General features: G+C 32.5%; 2 protein-coding genes and 1 long non-coding RNA gene across 3 annotated transcripts; 1 reads left to right on the forward strand and 2 right to left on the reverse strand.

Moving 5' to 3' along the window:
* The first annotated feature begins 1,937 nt into the window (after positions 1–1,937).
* Positions 1,938–8,270, forward strand: LOC108213531 (heat shock 70 kDa protein 17). The gene is made up of 14 exons (XM_017385331.2): positions 1,938–2,855; positions 3,373–3,605; positions 3,855–4,014; positions 4,391–4,636; positions 4,743–4,879; positions 4,999–5,338; positions 5,425–5,586; positions 6,087–6,158; positions 6,344–6,444; positions 6,534–6,603; positions 6,809–6,865; positions 6,962–7,023; positions 7,593–7,665; positions 7,758–8,270. Exons 1-14 carry the CDS (start codon positions 2,073–2,075, stop codon positions 7,968–7,970), a joined length of 2,709 nt encoding a protein of 902 aa, XP_017240820.1. The 5' UTR covers positions 1,938–2,072; the 3' UTR covers positions 7,971–8,270.
* A 1,429-nt stretch (positions 8,271–9,699) lies between these two features.
* LOC108212225 (UDP-arabinose 4-epimerase 1) lies at positions 9,700–12,798 on the reverse strand. Its single transcript, XM_017383951.2, has 7 exons — positions 12,682–12,798; positions 12,212–12,303; positions 11,760–11,901; positions 11,269–11,363; positions 10,770–10,899; positions 10,538–10,682; positions 9,700–10,197 (listed from the first exon to the last, which is right to left on the reverse strand). The coding sequence occupies exons 1-7, from the start codon at positions 12,766–12,768 to the stop codon at positions 9,956–9,958; spliced, it is 933 nt and encodes a 310-aa protein (XP_017239440.2). The 5' UTR covers positions 12,769–12,798; the 3' UTR covers positions 9,700–9,955.
* Positions 12,799–20,826: 8,028 nt separating this feature from the next.
* Positions 20,827–23,025, reverse strand: LOC108199122 (uncharacterized). Its single transcript, XR_001802282.2, has 4 exons — positions 22,886–23,025; positions 22,606–22,732; positions 21,865–21,920; positions 20,827–21,153 (listed from the first exon to the last, which is right to left on the reverse strand). It is a non-coding gene; the product is annotated as an uncharacterized LOC108199122 (long non-coding RNA).
* Positions 23,026–24,492: the final 1,467 nt, after the last annotated feature.

The raw sequence follows: 24,492 nt of genomic DNA on the forward strand, positions 1-24,492 counted from the left end.
ATTCAAAGTTTGAATTTTAAAAAATATATAGGAATTTAGGATATTTAATTGGAATTTTAAATTATACTACAAAATCCGCTGATATATAATTAGATTCTTAAATTATGTTTAAAAATTTGATAGTATTCATTTAGATTAAAATATGATGATATTCAAATTCTGATGGATTTTTTGGATTTCATGAAATAATGAATTTTGTAGGATTGTTCATGTATTTTAATTTTTTCGAAATTTCACCAAAATCCATGACATTTTGAAGTATCGCGATTAAATCTTAAAAAATTATATCAACTACTTGACAATTCATCAATAACCCGCACTAAATCAAAATGAAATACAATTTATTAAAATTCATAAACAAAAACCAATCCATTAAAAATTCAGTTGAATACACCATCTTGGAGTCACCACAATTTCGGTTTCTATCAAATCAAAATTAAATCAAATTTTACGAATTATATGATTTCACCCTACGATCAATCCTATTTTTATTACGGAGCTAATATTGACACACAATTATATATTGTGGAAACTTATGGTATTTGTGCATCTATACTATAATATAATAAGCCAACATAGGTATAATTTGTAGTCGTCCAAAATTTTGGTTCGGTCATTTCCCTTTATAACTATAAGTCTGCAACAAGTAGAGTTCTATCCCTCTTACACCATTAAACAGTTTCATATTGTTCAAATTACAAACACTTTGTCATGTACCAGGAGATGATAAAAACTCCACCATTCCTTTTCTAAATATAATTTATAATTAGTTAAATTTTCAACATAGGTATAATTTGTAGTCGTCCAAAATTTTGGTTCGGTCATTTCCCTTTATAACTATAAGTCTGCAACAAGTAGAGTTCTATCCCTCTTACACCATTAAACAGTTTCATATTGTTCAAATTACAAACACTTTGTCATGTACCAGGAGATGATAAAAACTCCACCATTCCTTTTCTAAATATAATTTATAATTAGTTAAATTTTCAGGAATGAATATAATTATCCAATTAATATAATTTAATAAAATTTTAATTCATTAATACTAAAACACTAATAAAATAATATTAAAATTTAAATTATAAATAATAAATATGCAATTACATAGTCGCCCGTGCTTTGCACGGGTTCAAGGCTAGTATATGTAATCACCCAATAAATAATGAATAAATCTTGTTAGAAAATCTGGGTACAAGTATTTTGTTGTCAAGTTATTTTAGGTATATCATGGGTTTATGCTATTTACTTTTAACAAAGTATTGCGACAGTTTTAGAATGCATATTTGCTCAGTTGTAAAAACAAACACATATTTAATCACTCAAAATGATTAAGCGATCAATGATTCAAAGTTGTATTTCTTCGATACAATTTTCAATTATTTAAAAATTTCAACTACGAGGAATTAATAATTACTTATAAATTTTAATGCATTATATTTGATTTGAATTTTATATAAATTATTGATAGAATGTTACAGAATTATTATATAGTCTTTAAAATTTAAATAAAATACTTATGAAATTTCAAAATTATAAAATATACTCCCTCTGTCCCATTTAATTGTATACGTTTCTTTTCAACTGCTCGACACGCATTAAAAATAAATTACACAACTACACTTTACAGGAGCATTAAAGTCCGTGCCGCGTCCCCGTCCCCCAATGTATACAACTCAGGGGGACGGAGGGAGTACTCAACACTCTCACAAAATCATTATCATTTAAAATCCATAACATATTAAAAATATCTCAAAGATTCACCAAATCGCATGGATTATGTTGCCATTACAAAGTCCTGACGACAACTAGGAGCAAAATACAACGTACCAAGCGTCTCATAACTATCCACGTGTCCTTCTTTCCACATGTCATTCCTTAATTAGTCCTTTTTCTTTTGTTCTCCCCACGTGTACTCTCTTCCAATAACTACACAAGTCGCTCTTCACTCTGTTTGAACACACTGGTTGTAATAACAACACAACACAACACATTGCTTATGTTCATTCATCTAATTCATAAACCCTAGCTCTAACCTATACATACATCTCTACACACACAATCAAATTCCAACAATGGCGAAAATTTCGTTAGGTTTAGCGCTATATGTATTGTTACTTTCACTCCTCTGTTTCCATTCAGTTGTGATTGATTCAGCTGTATCCAGCATTGATCTCGGTTCCGAATCGTTAAATGTAGCCGTTGTGAATCTAAAACCAGGTCACCTCCCCATCTCGATCGCAATCAACGAAATGTCGAAGCGAAAATCGCCCGCATTAGTCGCGTTCCACTCCGGCAATCGCTTGATCGGTGAAGAAGCGGCTGGTTTAGTTGCGCGGTATCCGAATAAAGTGCTTTCGAGTTTTCGGGATTTGATCGGCAAATCTCACGAGTTTGCGAAAAATGCGTTGGAGAGAATGTACTTGCCTTTTGAAATTGTGGATGATCCGGAGCGAAATGTGGTTGCGATTAATGCTGAGGGTGATGGTGATAGTTATGTTGTTTATTCGGTTGAGGAATTGGTGGCGATGGTGTTAGGCTTCGCTTCGCGATTGGCGGAGTTTCATGCTAAGGTTGAGGTGAAAGATGTGGTGATTAGTGTGCCGCCTTATTTTGGACAAGTGGAGAGGAAGGGGATAATGCAAGCCGCTGAGTTGGCGGGGATTAATGTCTTGGCATTGATTAATGAGCATTCGGGGGCTGCATTGCAGTATGGGATTGATAAGGATTTTTCGAATGAGTCTAGGAATGTGGTTTTTTATGATATGGGTTCCGGGAGTACTTATGCGGCTCTTGTTCATTTTTCGGCTTATAAGACCAAGGAGTTTGGCAAGACTGTTTCAGTGAATCAGTTTCAGGTAATTTTTCTGTTGCTGTATTAGTGTATTTTCGGGAGAGGTGACCTAGGGGCTATATATTGGGTGTTTGATTAAGTAATAACCGAAATTCCCCACATGAGGAATTGAGGATTGCATATATATTAAGTAAGAAGTAGAATGTCACAGCACATTATGCAGGTATACATATTCTCTAGATGCAGTATCTTAGAACTATTCGTATATTTTGTTGGAATATCCGACCGTATCAATAAATTTATTCTTTTAGTTATACACATGTTGGGAATGGACATACAATTGTATGTTGCGCCAACCGAAATGTTTATAATTTTCAGCAGTACACATATTTTTGTTAGTTACACCCTGATTAAGCTTGAATACATATTTTTAAACATTATTTTATAATTATCTGTTTGGGTTTATAATTCAAATTGAATTGTATCCAGAGAACATGGCATCATTACATGCTTTGTAACTTATTAAAATAAATAAATGGGACTGACATAGGTTCACTGGTGTTGAATTGCTCTATTTGCAGGTCAAGGATGTTAGATGGGACCCAAAGTTGGGAGGTCAAGATATGGAACTAAGACTAGTGGAGCATTTTGCTGATGAGTTCAACAAACAGGTTGACAGTGGAATTGATGTAAGAAAGTCTCCGAAATCCATGGCTAAATTAAAGAAACAGGTCAAGCGTACAAAAGAAATTCTTAGTGCAAACACCATGGCCCCGATCTCAGTTGAATCTATTTATGAAGATCGTGACTTCAAGTATGTAATATTTAAAGCTCTTTCACTCATAATGCTGATTTTCTTTACTCATTAAATAGCTATTACTAATATCAAGTTTATCTGAAAAATCGGACCCAATCAAATCATAATCATAGTTTTACTCATCGGCGTCACTGTTTCTTAGATATCACATATAGGTTTTGCAAGTGAATTTTATGTACTTCTGTTTTGTAATAAGTTTTGGTTAATACTCATTTTACTCATCTTCATTCTTTCTTTGGCGCCCAGGAGTTCGATAACTCGTGAGAAGTTTGAAGAGCTCTGTGAAGATTTGTGGGAAAGATCTCTAGTTCCTCTTAAGGAAGTTCTTAAGCATTCTGGTTTGCAGGCTAATGACTTAAATGCAGTGGAGTTGATCGGAGGTGCAACCCGTGTACCAAAGTTGCAGGTCTTTGCTTCATACTTTCCCTATATACTATTACATGCTTTAATTTCTTTGCCTACTTAAACTCAACATTTATACCATCTTTTAAATCTCTGGGACATAAGCACAACGGATAACTCTTCATGTCTAGATCAATTTTTAATAGTAGTATCTGTAGTTTGATTTCAGAGTTCACTACAATAATAATTCACACTTAGTCTAAAATGTACAGAAATAAATATCAATTAACTCATAATTCCTCGTGATTAAACTATACACGTCTTCACTTCACATTGTTATATACTTTTTTATGCATGTTTGCTTTTTCGCTTAAACAACACAGTTACCTACAATTGTGTTGAATCACTTTCAATAAATCTTTCTCTTCCCCACCTTACAGGCTAAACTCCAGGAATTTTTAGGCAGAAAAGTTTTAGACAAGCATTTGGATGCTGATGAAGCTATAGTTCTTGGCGCCTCTTTGCATGCTGCCAACTTGAGTGATGGGATAAAATTGAACCGTAAGATTGGGATGATTGATGGTTCTATGTACGGATATGTGTTTGAGCTTACTGGTTCGGGTCTTTCTAAAGACGAAAATACAAGACAATTGCTTGTTCCACGTCTGAAGAAACTGCCCAGTAAGGTAATCACATGGTGTCAATCTAGTAGAATGACATGCGCGTGCACACACACACACACAAGACACTGGTAATTCTAACTTGTTAATGTCGTATATATATGTCTCATAGATGTTCAGGTACATTGCTCATAATAAGGATTTTGAAGTTTCTCTTGCTTATGATACTGAAGACCTATTACCACCTGGTGTTCTTTCACATACGTTCGCCCACTATGTTGTGTCTGGCCTGACTGATGCTAGTGAGAAGTACGAATTACCTATATGTAGAATCATCTAACAATTTGAGTTCTCACTCTTCAAGTTTAAGTGGTTTAAAATGTTTCCTCACTTATATATTGATTGTTATTTGCCTGCTAATTGTTAAGGTATTCAACACGGAATCTATCTTCACCCATTAAGGCCAGCCTTCATTTTTCACTTAGTAGAAGTGGTATACTTTCTTTAGATCGAGCAGATGCTGTTATTGAAGTATCTGAGTGGGTAGAAGTTCCGAAAAAGAACCTGACAATGGAAAACTCAACGTTTGAATCTCCCAACATGTCAGCCGAAGCTAGTCCGAAGAATGCATCAGAAGAAATTGATGAAAGTTTGCTCGTTACTGGTGAATTGTTGAGCAACTCATCAGAAATAGTAAATGATCAAAATAGCACAGATATTGTTACAGAAAAGAAGTTTAAGAAGAGGACATTTAGAGTTCCACTTAAGGTAAAACTCGAGACAATGATGAAGTATATAAGCAATCTTATATTTTGTTTTCTATGAATCTTAAAATTGTGACTTGTCTTTCGTAGATTATTGAAAAGGCGCTGGTCCCAGGAAAATTATTTTCAAGGGAATCTCTGGCTAAAGCTAAAAGCAGACTGGAAAGGTTAGACAAAAAAGACGCAGAAAGGAGAAGAACTGAAGAGTTGAAAAATGACTTGGAAGGATATATATATGCTACTAAAGAAAAGGTTTGCTACGATTTATTAATTTGAGCTACTATTTGTTGCTTATAGTAGGAAATTGCTTTTAGTTCTTCGTTGTTCTAAATATGTGAGCTCTGAACTCGGAGTCATGGTATGATTTTCTTTTTAATGTTCTCCAAGATGCATGTGTAAGCTTCATTTTTTCATTATTTAAATAACTTCATAGCATTGTGTACAACATTGTCATTATATTCGAAGTATATGACTGTATTTTATTCAGGAGGGATATTAATTTGATGTTATATCATTTAGCTACTGTCCCATATAAGTTTTTGAAGTTTAAGTTTGTCATGTTTTTTTTTATGCCTTCCACATAGTTTGCTGTTTACTTGATCTTAGATTTCTCTATAGGTGTTACCTTTTCAAGTTGTTTCACAACATAGCCATTACCTCGAATGGTTGTTTTTTCTTCTGCTTCAGTTTAGTTGGGTTATTGATTTTCCTCTAGGTCTATACATTTTAATACTTGTAATACATTGTGGCAGCTCGATTCAGATGAATTCGAGAAAGTATCATCCAGCCAGGAACGACAGTCTTTCATTGAAAAGCTTGAACAGGTTTGCTCTTAGTACCTTTCCCATTGTTTCTCTCTTATTGTTTGGGTTTCACCTTTTCTTATTTTTTTTATAAATTGGGTTACTAAACTGTATAAGTCTGGTGTTTTGTTATATTTCAAGTGTCTATGTTGTGTCTGGGTCACTTTTGATGGGGTTTTTAGACTAAATATATTGTTGAGTTTCAGGTTCAGGATTGGCTTTACAATGATGGCGAAAATGCATCCGCTGCTGAATTTCAACAACGCCTAGATTCATTAAAAGCTATAGGCGACCCTATATCTTTTAGGTGTGCCCTTAATTTGTATTCATCAACTATAACTACTAGAACTTGTCATCTGGGAAACCCTTCTTACACGAAAGTATGTACTTGTGCAGATATCGCGAGCTTACTGCACGACCAGAAGCAACACAACTTGCTAGAAGATACTTTGATGAGCTGCAACAGGTAGACATAACTTGTAATTATAAATTTAAGTTACCCAGTTATGATATAATAAAATTATAATAGGTGCCGAACCCCTATATGACATTACCTGCCTGTCAAAAATGAAGGCCTGTACAAAAATTAATTCCAGAATGAAATACGATAACAAATAGATAAAGCCAATCAGTAAAACCATCTTCATCTGACTTCTTTTGAGCATTCACAGATTGTGCAAGAATGGGAAACAAAGAAATCTTGGCTTCCAAAAGAGAGAATTGATGAGGTGCTTTAATGGTCCTTCAATCTGATTTGGCTTCTATTTCTATATATCTATATTTCTAAAGAAACTTCCTTGCATGGCACCCAAATTTTCTTTCAGGTATTGACTGACACCGAAAAGGTAAAGAATTGGCTGGTTGAGAAGGAGGCCGAACAGAAGAGGTAACATCTTACACATAAACACGAAAAGAATAAAACCGTCAGTTTTTCATGATGTATTGCACTGGTTCTGTTCAGTTTCCACCCAAAGTTCTTTATAGATTTTAATTTAATTCATGTTTGATTGAAATGTTAATTTATTTATTTTTGTGCATGTGAAGACCTTGTTTATTTACTTGGTAGGCACAAGTTGGTTTGTAGTGCATTCTAAAACGAGAAACTCATGGTTGGCAGTTTCTATATGTTTCTCTTATTCACTTAATATTATTATTTTGTCTTGGTCGAAAAGAGGGATAATGGATGAACCAGTAGTTCAGTGCATATGTTGGACTGCTACTTTATATATGTGCAGAATTGACGTTCCACTGGTCTATTTAACTAGTATTCTAAACATGTAGACAACCTTTGTTCTAAAATATATAGTCAACAGTAATTTAATATGGAATACTTTGATTATTATTGTTACCTGTATCAATGTTTTAATCATCTACTGAAAAATTATGGTAGTTAAGTCTTTTCCTCTTTATTGCTGCAAGTTACTAATTTCCATCTTTATAAAATTTCTGTAACAGGACTCCTGTATCTAGCAAGCCGGCATTTACGTCTGAAGAACTATATGAAAAGGTGTTCGATCTTCAAGATAAGGTATTATTCTGATACTCTTTTACTTAACAAAAGGAAAGATGAGAGATGTCAATTTCTGTAAAACTATCAGCTGATGGCAAGTAATAATCTAGGTTGCAAGCGTTAATAGAATTCCCAAGCCAAAACCGAAGGTGGAGAAGGCTGTAAAGAATGAAACAGAAGGCATTGGTAATAAAACAGATAGCAGCAACTCATCCTCTCAATATAGTAGTGGCTCACAAGGAGATGAAACAACTAATGACTCAGAGGTATTGGCAGAGGAAAGGTCAAATGCAAATGAGTCAAATTCTCGTGATGAGTTATAGTGTTTAATTTCATCACAAGTGTTATTAGTATCTCTTTACAAAACGGATATATGGGGAACGGAACGGAAGCCGGACTGCAATAGATTGAAATTTAGATAGAAATATAGTCGGGGCAGATAGTGTAGCGGCGGGCTTTCTACTACAATATTTGTGAATCTTTGATATATCTCTACCAGTATAGTAATGTAATTCATTCCCTGAGTATTTGTTTCAATGAAGATGTCAAAAAGAACCAGGATAGGGTTATTTCGATTGATATCTTCTGTATTACTGACTTACTGAGTGTTGGGTGCATCATGTCCACAGTGATTATTCATTTGTTCTTGGTGTAATGGTGAGAGGTATAATGGTGAAAACTAAAATAACTGAACCAACAGCAGGTGTTAATTTAATCTATACTAGCCTTTAACCCGTGCTTCTATACTAAGCCTTCAACCCGTGGGAAGCACGTACGGTTTTATAATTAGTAATTTATTTTTTATAATTTAAATTTAACATTATTTTATTAGTATTTTAATATTAATAAATTTGAACTTTAATTAAATTAAATTAACCAACGGATTACAATTTTTTCACGGAAATTTAGTTTTTACAATTTATTATCTGTTTAAAAATATTTTTTTGTTATTAATATGGGATGATTATTATTCAATTAATTTTAAATTATATTTTTCAGATTTCATATATCTTCATATGTATGAAAAAAAGATATTTGTCGTGTAACAGATTAGAGTTAGAAAAAATTATGTAATTATTCGTGTTTGTATTGATATAGAACATGTTAAAATTCGAAAGAGTTATATGAAGGTTCTTGTTTAAAAAAAATATTCAAAATTATATATTCATAATTTTATTTTAATGTCATTATAATTTTTTTAGTGAAATCATAAAGCAAGCCGAAGTGTGGTGTTTTGGATCGGTTTAAGATTTGTATTTATTATGAGATAAATTTTTAGTGTTGTAATTTATTTAAAACTTGTACTCATGAGAGATAGATTTTTAGTCTTGTTTAAGACTTTTTTTTTTGAACATAGGAATCCGCAGCCGCTACCCTTCGGGTGCGCACCGGGTAAACCCACAAGCTCACGTAATAGTCTGCAAACTACGTGAACTAAGGTAAACCGCACTAAAGGGATAGGTTCTGATCCAGGAGGCATAGCCACACATTTGTTACTGAGTGTGATGTGTGATTCTTTTTGTTTTTAGCAAGATAATAATATAAGAATGACTAAAAGAACATGATCAAACCAAAAAATATAAATATGAACAAAATTTAGCACTACATATTATTCTCATGTTGGTTTATTATAGTATAGATAGTATAGATTTTTAACAATCTACAAATTAATCAACCAGAACCGTTTGATCTTTTTTAACATAACAATCCTTGATTTATTGAAAAATTCCTGATCAATCCTCGATCAATCGTTATAAAATATTTACCGATTTATCGATTACACTATACTATAACTTAAAATTACCGATTTATTAAAAAAATCTCCGATTCATCATCGATAAATCCTGGCTCAACGGATTTCCAATTTCTACATGATTTTAACATATAATTTCCCTTCTACGAACACACATTTCATTCGCAACTTCCAGGACTTGGAAGAAGGAAGAGCTGCTAGGCTTATTTATCTTTACACACATTTAAATATATAAAAGAAAATACTTGACATCTGAAGCATCCACTTTTTCTTTAGAATTTGAAATTGACACTGGTAACAAAATAAAAGATAGTGCAACAACAATAATATCATTGTCATTGTTTAGAGATATCACAGCACTGTGCAGGACTTACAGGTCCATTTCCTGATATTTTTCTAGCCTAACATGGAAACTAAAGACTAAATCAAACTCTTTGATCTTTTTCATGTAAATATTATTTACAAGCAAGGCAAAATTTTACATATTTAACATGTAAAGCTCATTTAGAAAATGCTGTTCAGGTTCCTTTTACATTATGAACTGCTTTAGTGGTACTACAGACTAGTTATCATGGGGCTGCCATAACCATTCCTGTGTGACTTCTGCCATAACCATGCAGTTTTCAAGCTCTCTTCAAGATTGGTGTATCTTGCAACCCAGTTCAAGTCCCGTTTTATTTTGGAAGGATCACTGTAAACTTCAGCATAGTCTCCAGGCCTACGGCTGAGATATTCTATCTTTATAGGCACCCCTGTCGCCTTTTTACAAGCCTCCACAAACTGCTTCACTGAACTACCTATCGTGACAGTAATATATAGTAACTTAGCTTGTTCGTCAATAAAATGTTTTACCACGGTTTCAAGGACACTCAAATGAAACAAAATTTAAACTATCTCTAATCTAAGATTGTAGTGATAATAATACTAATATGCACCCCTGCAGACTCCGCTACACTTCTAAATGGTGGATGAAGTTTACAAGATCTGGCAACTGTAAATTTGAAGTGTAATTGCTGATATACAGAAGTTGGTCAATATGTGTTGTTAAGATGTATAGAAAAGATTAATTAGATGATCAGTATACTGGAAACTTATGATGCTTTTTGTGTCTAGTTTCAATTAAGTTTAAAGCCTAACCTTTTCCTGTGCCAACATTGTAGATACCAACTTTCCCAGGTAAAGCATGAGCAAGCGCTTTTACATGTGCATCAACCAGATCGGTCACATCTATGTAGTCTCTTACACAGGTCCCATCAGCTGTACTGTAGTCTGTTCCTCTAATCTGCATTTATGGGAATATTTGACAGAAATAAGATGTTTCAAAATTGTCATGACTATCGAAGGTATATAATTTAGAACAAAGGCATACCTTTAGACCAGGTATGATACCTCGAGCTGCATCAAAACAAGCTCCTGATATGCGTCCCTGTTCACGAAGTTCTGGAGGGGGAGCTTCTCCAAGTCTTCCCTCAGGGTCTGAGCCGATCACATTAAAGTATCTGACATTTTTCCATATCAATATTGACATTGTGATATCTATAACAACTGAAGCATGTTGTACATTTATTAACACATACACGTAACAGCTTCAGAATTAGATACGGGACAAATTATTTTTGGCAAATAATAATACAACTGCTCATGCATATCTAATGAATACTTTGCAGTTCTTTAATAAATGAATAAGCAAATTAAGAAACCTTCTTTGTGTTTTAAAGTTAACATTTCAGAAAGAATATCAATATCTTTCAACAATATGGGTACATCATATTTTTCAGATAGTAGATAATTTAGTAATCTAAATATGATGTCTAGATACGATGTTTGTTATGCAAAAAAAAAAAAAAAACAATTGTCTGCTTGCAAACCTTAAAATCATAACAGCCATCTTGGACGTCTTCGAAAAATCTAAGATTATATCTTCAGACATCTTCTTAGCCTTTCCATAAGGATTAATTGGAACCTTTAGAAATGACATTTGAAAGGAGTTAGAAATTAGTTGTCTAACTATTATCACATTTTTATTTTTCAATAAGTTTCTGTGAGATTGCTGTTTATTCTTTTTTATACCTCTTATATTTTTCTTAATTTATTTAAATTATAGTGGCATATCTAATCTCTGACTTATATCTGAAGACATAAATCTGAGAATTATACCCTGCAACAATATAGGTCTGTTATCTGCTTCACATGCCATGCATCTATTAGGTTTAACTCATGCAATCGAGCTCTAAATCGTCACAGATAAACAGTAAATACATAGATTTAGGTATCTCAAAGTTTTTTTTTATGCATCTCAAAGTTACTATATTAGAAGGACCACAATGAAAAACAATAAAAGTGTTGAATAGATGCTTACTTGGGGAGTTTCCTCTGTAATAGGCATTACTTTGGGCTCTCCATATGTCGCACAAGTACTTGAATAGATCAATGTCTTCACACCATGTGATGCCATGGCCTCCAATACTACCAATGTATTGGACGTAATATTGTGATAATACCTGCACAACTCAATCTAGTTCCGTTAAGAATTTTAGGAGTTATCATTTAAGAAAATCAGTGGCGTAGGTGCTTTGCCAAAGGTAAGGGCCGCATCATAAATGTGATTCACTATGCTGAATATGAATAACAATTGGAAGATGTTCACGAAAATCAGAGGTTAATATCACTATAGTATAGAATTTGTATCAGATTCTCCCCGGTGTATGGGTATTGAGAAAAAAACTATACCTGATTATCCATAGATAATAGAACAGAAAATAAAGGAAAAACATAATGCCAAAGTAAATATAAAGTATTAAAGGTAAGTACCTTAGAGGTTCAGCAGTACTTTCACCAACATAAGCAACTGCTGCAAAATGCATTACAGCATCAAAAGCATTGTCTGCAAAAATTTTGTTTACCTATAACATGAATTAAGGAAAGTTCCTAAATGAAGGTTCCAAAGTTGATACATTTAAGATCAACAAAAGATACTTACTCCCTCCGTTTCGAAATACACGTCCACCTTAGAAAAAAAAATTTGTTTCAAAATACTTGTCCATTTCCACTTTCAATGTAAATTTATATTTCCAAAATCAACTCTCCTTCACATATTTCAAATTTATATTTACAAGATCAACCATATACCACATATTAGGTTCAATTAATGAATTAATACACCTCTTTTTTCTTAAAATCCACTTTTCTTAAACTATGTAATTTTTTGAAAGTAGACATGTAATTTGAAACGGAGGGAGTAATAAACAATCTAGTTGAGATATAATATCCAGCAAGGATACAGCATTTGCATCACCAAGGTCTGCATAGATAAACTGAAGGCGCCCTGGCTCTGGAAACAGCGTTTGTAGAATCTTTACAGCACCCATATTTCCGCGAGAAAGATTGTCCTATGTATAGCCAAAATTGTAGTACTTTATATAACATTGCATTTCTTTTTCAAATTTGATTTTTTTTTCCTTAATAGGACAAATATACATACCACTATAGTAACACGATAAGAATCCTTTAAGAGGCGCAAGGAAGCATGGGAACCTATATAGCCTGCACCTCCAGTTACCAATACGTGTGTCACACCAGGCTCATGAACGGAAAACTGATCATCAGATCAAAAATATAATGGGAGTCATATACAAAGCTAAGTTGACATGTAAAATTTTTTCAGCGACAAAGATAAATGGACCTATATAGTTTTTCGTAACTATAATACCTGTTTTGGGCTAGTGACCTTAGATGAACTCTTGAAATAAATAATGAAAAGAGTAGCAACACCAACAGTTAACATCACTTTTCCAGAGAATTTTTTTCTTCGTCTTGAATCCATAATATCCATATTTATAAGTAAAAAGGATATTGGCAATTAAACTTTCGTGGTTGCTACAAAGCACAAAAATATAAGTTATCAGTATATAATGTCTATATGCCAGATATCCCCTAATATGTTCTCATTATAGCATTTTCCAATTTACTGCATTAATGATTAAAGATACTAGTAAGGTCAACGAATACAAGGATTAAATTGCACTGAACTTCATGACTAATGTTATAGCAACACTACCAGTATATATGATAAAACTAACCCCTCCTGCAGTTTATATGAATTCGACTCAACATTTGCATACCCCCTAAATTAAGGAGGTGATACGCGTCTGTTAGAATATAATATGATCCGGATAAGCCCTCCTCCTAACACATTGAGGTTTTAGGAAATTTGGTCACTTCACATGGTATCAGAGCTTAGGCTCAAGTTTATAATATGATCCTGGTAAGTCCTGCTCGCGTTTTTAAAACACAATTCTTCGGTGATGGGCATGTCCTAGATATATGTTATCTTCGAAATGAAACTCCTAGATTTGTTATCTTTGAAACGAATTGAACACAAATGCAAGAGAAGAGACATGCAAAGATTAAGCAATACAAGAAGAAAAAATAGCTAAACAAATAAAGCAAGCAAGTAATAAAGATCAATATATGTATCTAACGAAAGGCAAATAAAACATAGACAAATAAGAGTTTCAAGTTACGTAGATTACATGAAACAGAGAATTCTCAAACTGCAGTGATGCACGATTAAATGTAGATAGAGCTCCAACGAAAATAAATAAAAGGTTTAGTATAATAAAAGAAAAGTGGAGAAAGTAGAGTGGAATCGACGAAATAGAATGGAGCGAAAAGATAGGAAGATAATGTAAAGAGAGAGCCATTGAGGAGTGATTGATTATTCAGAGAAAATCGCTGGCCTGAGAGGGGGAAAAAAAGAGACACAGATTTACTAAACACAAGCAGCTTAGCAGATATGTGTACCGGCCTGGTATTTCGGGGAAACATGAGAAGGCATATGGTAAATAGAAGACAATTTAGATTGATATTAAATTTTCTAAGAAAAAACATATAATTTCTGTGGTAGCCTACTCCTAGATCAGAGGGTGGTTGCGCTGAAATGGTTGGAGCTATCGTTATAATTTAGAATAAAAAAGAGTTATTATTATAATTTAATATTAAAAAATGATTTTGATGTTAAACTAACATGTCTCTTGTCTCTAGTGTCAAGTCCCATGCTTTCTCATAAGGAAAAAAAAAAAAAATAATCCTAATTCTCTCCTCTCCTCTTCTTATTAGTTAGCATTAATCCGTTCCCTTATGACGGAGACTTCTCCACCACAGGCCCTCTTTTTTATTTGATTTTTTGCCCCATTCAATAAAATCCATCACTGGATAAGGTATGTTTTCAGTATCCAATATTTTTGGTTGTTTGGTATACATCCATGTGAGAGCATAGTATGTGAGAGTATAGTATGTTTGAATTTTTTCGTTAAGATTAACACGATGTATTGGGGAATTCAGAAGGCTCGCACCAAAGTGGTGTGAGATAAAATAGAAGTGAAAATTGCAAGAGTTCACGTTTCACAATAGAAGATTGTTCATACACTACAAGAAAACTGTTAATAGACATTATAGGTCAGACATTGGTCAAATTTGCCACCGATGTTAAAAATGTTTTTAACATCACCGCTTTCAAAAGCGATGTCTTTAGCATTTTAAGACATCAAAAAAATTTGAACCGATGTCTAAAATATCATTAAAAATTTTCAAAACACGCGGCCATCCTCCCCCCCCCCATTCAAAAAAACGCCGCTTATTACCAAATATTCCCCGCCTTAGAACAAAATATGCTTCCCTCCTCCTTCTCTTCGGACACATTTAACATAAAAAATAAAATCTAAATTCTAAACTAATAACTAAAGATAAAACATTTCTACAGACACACTCACTCTCTCCCGACCAGCTCTCGTCTCTCTCTTGACCACTCTCTCGACCAGCTGACTCTCTCATCTCTCCCGTACGTCGCGACCACCCACTCAGCCGCTCACCACCGCTCCCCTCATCAACACCACCGCTCCACTCATCACTGCCGCTCCGCTCACCACCACTCATCATCTATCACCTCCGTTGCTCTGCATCTACGATGTTCTCTACTCTCTACTCAACTTGGTAAGTTTGAATCGAAGTGGGTATGTCTTCTCTTGCACATATCTTGTTTAAATCGAAACCCTAATTTGTAAATTTGGGGTTTTTTCAAATCAAAACCCTAATTTTTGGGGTTTTTTCAAATTTGGGGTTAAAAACCGATGTCTATTGACAGTTTTCTTGTAGTGATACTACGGAGATACCATAGACATCTATACCTCCGATCGAGCTTACATTAGGAAGAAATGCACATTTAGCGATAAGCTCGTGGAAATTGTGCAAAAATTGGACGATAATTTGAGTTCAATATATGAGAATTAAAAGATTCAATAGTCTAAATGAAGAAAACAATAATTTACAATTAAAATGGGTCCAACGTTAAGTTTGGATCTATATAGGATGAGGATCGGGAGCCAACATGTCCATTTCACAGCTAAAATTCTTGATTTTGGACATTATTCATATTTTCTTGAAAATCATTAAAACTCTTATATATATAAATAAGAGTTTTGATAGATATTAGTAGACATCAACATCGTATCACATAAAATAATTAGAGTGAGACTGAAATAAGATTAAAATAAGATTGTGATGGATTCTTTGTACTTCAATTCTTAAAAATTAGAAATTTTAACAAAGTAGGAGATGGGTTCTAATTGTATGCAATTTAAATATTATATCAAGACCAAAAATCTTTGGTTATTAATAGTCAGACAAATATAGTTTGGAATTGTCGTAGAATAACACAATTTTTTTGCCTAAAAGTAGGTTAAAAACTGCTAAATATACAAATAGAGTTTCATAACAACAAATTTTGACTCAAAAGTTTCTCGAAGGAGGTTATGCTTATGAAAAAAAGCTCTTTTTCACAAATTTCACCATCAAATCTCAATAAAAACGTTATTTTTATATTATAATTCAAAATATGCAAATATCACAAAAAATTACCAAACAATTATCTCATTTCTGTAATAACACTAATTTTATCCACAACTTTTTTAAAGAGTACATCATTTTTGAACAATTCTCTCTAATACATCCTAAAACATATATCACCTGCGATTTAAATCTACATAAATGATTATTTTTACCAAATAATGTATAATCTAATTATAAAACAAATAAAAAAAAGTAAAACGTCTCATTTCCATTACAAATGATCATAAATATGTAAGAGGAACTCAACATTTAAAATACAAATTAAAAATATGTTATTTTATAACTACTAATATTTTTAACCCAAAAGTTTATTTTTCTTGCAAAATTTATCTCATATATGTGTGCCTGTATTTATCATAACCTTTCCGATTACAACCTGTCATAATAAATATATTATAAAATATAAATCAAATTTTTACTAGGTTTATACAAATAATTCGATCATAAATATGAAAACTATATCAAAATTGAAATTATGATATAAAAAATTATATTTATGTAGTAGGTTAATGGTTGAGTTAATTATCCTATTATTTTCATAAAGTCCAATTAACATGCCGTCAAAATAGCATTTATGTTTTGAAAATCTAGTATAAATATAATTTACACAACTCATATTATATTGAGTGTTGAAATATGAAATCATAATATAATGACATAATTTTATAAGAAAATTAATATTATATATGTTCAACTACATGTTTATTCTAAATAAATTGTGTTGATAAAAAATATTAGATTATTTACTTTCTTTGAATTAAAACACCTACAATTTTTATCCCCCTTTTTGTAAAAATACTACAAATAAAACCCTATCAACATCATTCAAGATCTCATACAGGCCGCCGCCTATATATGTGTGACCATAAACCCTGAGTTCTATCTATACATCATCCGGCCGGTACTTCTCCGTTCACTTGATTTGCAATGTCAAGCTACAGCTGCACAGGAAATGAAGAAATCTCAAAGACTAAATTACCAATAACAAAGGTACTTTCTTGGTTTCTTTCATCTGTGTTAAATTTCCAATTAATGTATATAAACAATTAGTTTTAAATTTATTTATTCTGGATTCATGTGAAGGTGCCAACGGGTTCTTCTTCACTCCAGAGGCTGTACTATTCTGAAATTAGTTAGGGGTCTTTGTTATAACAGACTTATACAAGAATTCTTTTCTTTGAAATAAGAATCTGCTAACCAGTGCTCAATTATGTACTCATGTGTCGCAGTTTATGTTCATTTAATTTTATGTGTGTTGCTGCATGTATTTTGTGCAAGGTTTATGTTAGAAGGAGAAAGATGGTGCGGCAACATGATCAAAAAGAGAATAATAACCAACCATCCAATGAGAATAGCCAGAAAAGGTACAATATGCTTATATTTGTCAGGGATTTTGTGAAATTTTGATTTATTTATTGCTAAATGTGTGGTGGTCACCCAAATTCTTAAATATTGATAAAATCAAATTTAGGTACCTTATTCTATTTCATGAATTCTTTTGATTTGAAAATAATTTTCCTAATCTTTTTGGTTGTCCATTATTAAATGTAATTATGTAATTAACTGTGAAAGCAATCCTTCTCCTGATCAGAATGAATTTTGAGGGTGTTTCGTACCATCACAAAGGAATGAATACACACACACACACACACACACAATATGTGTGTGTGTGAGAATTAATGTTAGAATTTCCTTCATTCATAAATGCTTGCCTGCAGTACTGATGAACTCATTTCTCATCAGTATTGGTGGATATATTGTGGTTTTCAGTTACAATTATTTTTTTGTAGGTCTTGATAACATAATATTTTCATTAATTATCTACTAATATTCATGCTTTCTCTATGTTGAAACTGAAGAATGCAAGAGGGTTCAATGTTGAGAGATGCCCCTGTGGCTCCTCTACTCGCATCTCTAAGCAACACACAGCTACTTCAATATTTTGAGTTCATAGCTAATATTCGGATGCAGGAAAAGGAAGAAGTTGCAACCCTGACCTTTACTAGTCGAGATTAGACACTTTGTCTACATTTTTTAAATTGGGTATTTTGATTTGGTATTTGCATTTATAAAATTAGGCAATTATGTGAAAGACCTCTTTTCTATATGAGTTGGTACTGACAAAAATCCCTTAATATATGCATGCTCTTCTTGGTGATGGATGTGTTTCTTATAATATGTCTCAACTATGTTTAGTTATAGATTATTGTAGTTGATTTGTTGGTGATATGGCACATATATAGTGCAGGGGGTATACTCAATTATTCTTTACCGATGGAAAACCAGAAAACTACCACATTGCTATAATACCAACTACTGTTGCTCAACCAATAACTAAATTTTCCCTACTAAGAACATCAACTAAACAAATACAGTAGGTAATTAAGACTACCATTTATAAATTGTCCAAGTCTAAGAAGCTTTTATTGTTTCCAACCAAACTAGGAGCTATAAGGAATTAAGGATGTTGATAACAAATCATTAATGTACATAAAGACTTGTAAGCTGGGACTATCCACATGACTCTTACACCACCATATTGAGTCGTCCATGAGCAACTCAAATTAGAGGGATTTGGGGGTCAATAAGAAAAAATATAAATTAGCTTACATATCACAGAGTCTTAGTCTAGCTAATACAAATCACTAGAAAAAAATTACCAACTAATGCAATTATGGAGAATGGAAAAGGTTATGTGGGGAGGAAGAACCCTAGGCGGGCCTTGTGCGAACATGGTCGTAGGGCCAAGTTTTGGCTCTTACACAAGCTCAAGCTGTCCAAGGGTTATCTAGCTCATTAGAGGGTTTGGTGGTGTGTTAATCATGGTTGGTTTGTATTTAGATTTTATTTTATAAGTTTGTATTTAGCTTTTATTTTAGAAATATGTAATTTACAGTTATATATATACCAAGTACATTTTGATATTCCTTCATTAAATTTTATTTGTTTCAACTTTTATATTTAAAATTTTGTTTGTTTTTATTCTTTAAACTATTTTATAGTAGGAAGGAATTGAGCACGAGGAGCTTTATTTGAGCTTATATTAGGAAGAAATGCAGATTTAGCCATAAGCTTGTGCAAACATTGGACAATAATTTGAATTCGAGAATCAGAAGATTTTATAGTCTAAAAACAATTACTCACAATTGATATGGGTCCAACGTTAAGTTTGGACGGAGGATGAGGATTGAGAGTCGGCCTATACATTTCACAAGCGAAAACATTTCATTACATAACCACAACAAAAAAGTAAAAAATAAAATTTTTCTAAATGGTACTTAAATATATTTCTACTATTAGTAACATTTACCTAATTTCGCTAGTCACCTACGAACATTTGCATAGCTATGCACTAAATCTAAGTCATATATATATATATTTTTTGAATATAAATCCAAGTCATATTTAAATACCCTTTAACATCAAACTAATGACTAAAGTGAATAAATAAATAATATTCATTTTATAATTATCCTTATTTCTAAAATTGTCATTATTTCAAACTTAATAAAGTTTAACTAATTTATTTCTTCCTCACAAATTCTTCTAAAATAATACTATCAATTTATGCAATGGTCAAGAAAGATAACAAGATTTTAATTCTTTTAAGAATTTCAATTCGAATTTGGTTAATTCGTTCGAATGTCGTAACTCAAAGCTACTCTTCGAAAAACCCATCGTTCACTATTTTAACAATGTAATAATCATTATCCATGTAATGACAGTGATAGAAACATAATTTAACACTACAAGAAAAGCGGGCATTTCCGACCGCCAAAATCGGTCGGAAATAAGCAAAATCGGTCGGTTTTGAGGTCATTTCCGACCACCGACCGACCGACCACGTCGGTCCCTTTAAACCGAGTCGGAAATGACGTATCGGTCTGAAATGAGTTATATAACCGACCGATTCTGTCGGTCGGAAATGTGTTGCCATATCCATATACACGTGGATTGTATCAGATAAATCTGGCCCACTGTTGACGTGTCATACACGTGGATTGTCTCAAAACTGACCAATGACGGTCGAAAATGTGTTGGTCGGTAAAGAAGTTCATGGCTCAGCTGTGGGGCCCAGTTGTAAAAACGACCACATTGTGGTCGGAAATGAGTCGGTCGAAAATGTCTTTTCAGGGTCCATTGGATGAGCTTCTGGGCTAAAACCGACCACCCAGTGGTCGGAAATGTGTTGGTCGGAAATGGCTTCCAGGGTCCATTGGGGGAGCTTCTGGGCTAAAACCGACCTCCCAAATTGCATACATCTGGTCGGAAATGAGTTGGTCAGAAATGAGTTGGCCGTTTTTCTGGGTTTTAGGATATGAATTTGGTCGGAAATGTATACATCTGGTTGGTTTTCCGGGTTCTTTTTTACCATTCTTGGTCGGAAATGATCAAATTTGGTCGGTTTTCTGGAGATAAAATTTCAAAAAATTGCAGTATTTACATTATAAACTATACCATATCCCTGCTATTTTACCAAACCAACAATGCACATACAATATCCAATTTCAAAACCAAAATCAAGAATCATATCCATTAAAATTCAGTACAACATAATTTAAAAGCCAACAAGCATTCATATATTTACAAAAGGACAGTTATAAAATTATGTACGACATAAATGTTACAGCTAAACAATCAGCCAAAAGCTAGCAAAAGCCAACAATCATATACGTTACAGCTGAACAATCAAAAGACAAAAGCAATGTTTTAACAAAATCAGCATCCCTACCAATAATGCATCTAGCTAGGTAGCTTCATTTCAATCTTCCTCATCGCAATCACCATCATCATCCCTTGAGAAATAGCCATTTTCTTTTTGCCTTTGTCTTTTTTGGCGCCATAGCCTATACATGAACAATGATATATATAGTTAGTCAACTTATGTTAGTCAATGAAACAACCACGGCAGATTCATAACAACTTATTGCTACCATGCCACATGTATATGTTAAATTATAAATGCATTAGAAAATTAAACAAAAAGTGAAATGACCCACCTATGGGGGGCCACTGTGTGACCCACTATGCACCCTACTGCCACGTGTCAATGTGGGGCCAATTATTTTGACAACATTTAAACAAGCTATTGTAACATTTTTTTTAAAAAAATTTACATATCCACTCTAAATAAACAATACTTCTCATAATCATATTTTCATCATTTCAATAACAATCCAAACATACAAACCAACTTAAAATTCAATTACAACTAACATCAAATCCAGAACTAAACCGATACTACTTAATAAATCAATATCAAATTAACAATTCCCAACAAGTTAATCCAAATTAATAACTGAAAATACCATGAGTTTAATATTTATCTGGATGCAATTCTAGTTTAATAAGAATGCTTATATGACTAGTATAAAAACAATACTGCAACCATGATGATGGAGGGATATGATAAAAGAAAGATAGATACAGATTGTAGATCACGATTCCCAATACAAATCTTATATAAATATAGATTCAAAAGATGATAAGTCACAGTCGACAAAACAAATCTTATACAAATATTGGTGAAATTCAAAGAATTTGTACATGTTGCTCACCCTGATGGCCTGGCTGTTTCTTTGAAAATAACCTTGTTCTTTACTTCCTCAACTGCCTGTATAAGATTTTGGAGAAGAGCATAAAAACAGAGTGCAACTTGACAAACAAATTGACATAAAAAGCTAAGAAGACATATAAATAATAACACTGCATAAATCAAGAGCTCCGAATCATAAATACACACAAAATCCAAAATAAAATGACAGAGCTAGAGTTTCTTGCCAATCACAAAGCAAAGAAGAAGACAATGAGTTCCTGACCGTTTTAGATATCCAATTGTCTATCATTAGGCTACTCCTTGATTATCTATATAATAAGCACACTACATACCTGATATGGCATGATCAACGAGAACTAATTATTTCTGGTAAAATATAAACAGCAAGCCAAGTTGCACAAAAACTGTTTCGTAACTTAAAAATTTGTAACAGATATCAGATGCAAAACTACAAACCAAATAAACAGAAACATTTAATTAGTAGTATAATTTTGATTTACTAACTTAACTAGTCTTTTCTATAATAACTAAATGAATCGGAATGATAATTTAAAGAACACATTTGTGATAGTATTGACTTAAGAAGTGAGCATATATCAAAGCTATATTGAAGATAATAAAAAGGAGAAAATTAGGATTGACAGTTGAATAGATCTTGATACACAGACATTAAGATATCAAAATTATAACAACAAAGAGAGAGATAAAGATGGAAAAGGACAAAGAGTTAGGGATAATATACATAGGTATCTCATCTTCGATGCTTTCTCACATCTCTCTCTGTTCTTCTCAGATCCAACGACCCAAAGTTCCAATGTTCCGAAAATCAAATCAAAGCACAAATCTATTAAACTTCAAGCTTCAATACGCTGAAAGTAAAGAGAGAGTTCAATTAGTTAAGCTTAATCATCAAAACAGAATCAAATAAAGTCAAAATCAAAACCCCCAATTCCAAGATGCCCCAATTTGAAGCCGGTCAATCCGGAGGCTAAAGCAGATCTATTGAGAATCTTATCATCTACCTTCGTTCAAGAAGTAAAGTATGTGATATTACTTAGAAGAATCGAATTGAAGACGTGAAGATTGAAAGAGAGAGAAGTGCGAGACCGAAAGAATCATCAGAGAGAGTTTGTGACTAGAGAGTATACACATTTGGTTTTTGAAAGATATACAATAGAAGTAAATGAGAGGGGCGGTATTCTTTTACCCCAATAGCCCGCCCAAACAATTCGTGAAAACGTGTGCTAGCCATACATGTTCAATCTAACAAATAAAAATTATGATATATAATTAAAAATAATAAATTTGATATCTGCAAAATTTTTAAGATTTATAAAATATTATTTACTACTTTTGTATATCATAAATATTTTTAAGCGATATAATAATGTATTTTTAAGTAATTATATTCATATCCGTACAGTTGGATCATTTAAATTAATTATTACTTTTTTTAAAAAAAATAACCCTACGTTCATATTTAAGTATAACCTAATACTTTCACTATAATATCTCAACAAATAAAATCCTATTGACTTGATTTTAGGTATATAACTACGATGAGTACTTAATTTACGATATGTACGGTTAGATCGCCTACAAAACAAATTTATTTTTTTGTAAAGAAATAACCATACGTCTATATTTAAGAATAACATAATATTTTCGTTATAATATCTCAACAAATAAAATCCTATTGACTTGATTTTTGGTATATAACTACGATGAGTACTTAATTTACGATCCGTACGGTTGGATCGCCTAAAAGACAAATTTATTTTTTTATAAAAAAATAACCCTACGTCTATATTTAAGAATAACATAATATTTTCGTTATAATGTCTCAACAAATAAAATCCTATTAACTTGATTTTTGGTATATAACTCCGATGAGTACTTAATTTACGATCCGTACGGTTGGATCGCCTAAAAAACAAATTGATATTTCGGAAGTGTACAACCTAGGATAACTTCAGATGAAATCCAAACCGTGAACTCCAACATTCACTGCAATGCATGATTCGTAACAGAAAAGCGTCTTTATAATTTTTTTATATTTTTCTTCTTTCGCTATTATGATTAGTACCCTAAATTAGACCATATCACAAAGATTCTACATTTTTCTGTTGTTTGAATAATTAATTTGAAATTAGTTAGTTAGTATATATAATTTGTTATGAAAATAAAAATATTTTAAAAATCAAATATTAAGTGATGAATAATTTTTTATTAAATTATTAACTGATTAAAAGCTAGTTTCAAAATTCTTTAATTTTTTTAATAGTTTTCTTAGCCGAATAAAATTTTATTATTTTTCTCACAAGTCATAACCGACTGCCAAGGTTTTACATCGGTCAGAAATGACGGTTTTATTGGTCGGTTTTCTGCACTTGAGTGACTGGTCGGAAATGATTTAAATTTGGTCGGTTTTCTGTGTTAAAATTATGAGTTTGGTCGGAAATGTGTTGCATGTGGTCGGTTTTCTGTGTTAAAATTATGAGTTTGGTCGGAAATATAGTGAATGTGGTCGGTTTTCTGGATGTGCAATGTTTTTAGTTTTTTTTAATAGTCAAAAAATAAAATCATATTGACTTGATTTTTGGTATATAACTACGGTTGGATCGCCTAA

This window comes from Daucus carota, chromosome 3 (assembly GCF_001625215.2).
Source record: "Daucus carota subsp. sativus chromosome 3, DH1 v3.0, whole genome shotgun sequence".
Classification (NCBI taxonomy): Eukaryota; Viridiplantae; Streptophyta; class Magnoliopsida; order Apiales; family Apiaceae; genus Daucus; species Daucus carota.

Excerpts from the sequence above, each read along its gene's own strand:
- LOC108213531 (XM_017385331.2), top strand. The coding sequence starts at position 2,073 with ATGGCGAAAATTTCGTTAGGTTTAGCGCTATATGTATTGTTACTTTCA. Across the intron at positions 4,880-4,998 it reads CTGACTGATGCTAGTGAGAA|GTATTCAACACGGAATCTAT; the intron begins GTACGAATTACC and ends CTAATTGTTAAG. Across the intron at positions 5,339-5,424 it reads CATTTAGAGTTCCACTTAAG|ATTATTGAAAAGGCGCTGGT; the intron begins GTAAAACTCGAG and ends TGTCTTTCGTAG.
- LOC108212225 (XM_017383951.2), bottom strand. The coding sequence starts at position 12,768 with ATGGGTGCTGTAAAGATTCTACAAACGCTGTTTCCAGAGCCAGGGCGC. Across the intron at positions 12,304-12,681 it reads ACCTTGGTGATGCAAATGCT|GTAAACAAAATTTTTGCAGA; the intron begins GTATCCTTGCTG and ends TTCATGTTATAG. Across the intron at positions 10,900-11,268 it reads ATGGCTGTTATGATTTTAAG|ATACTTTAATGTGATCGGCT; the intron begins GTTTGCAAGCAG and ends GAAAAATGTCAG.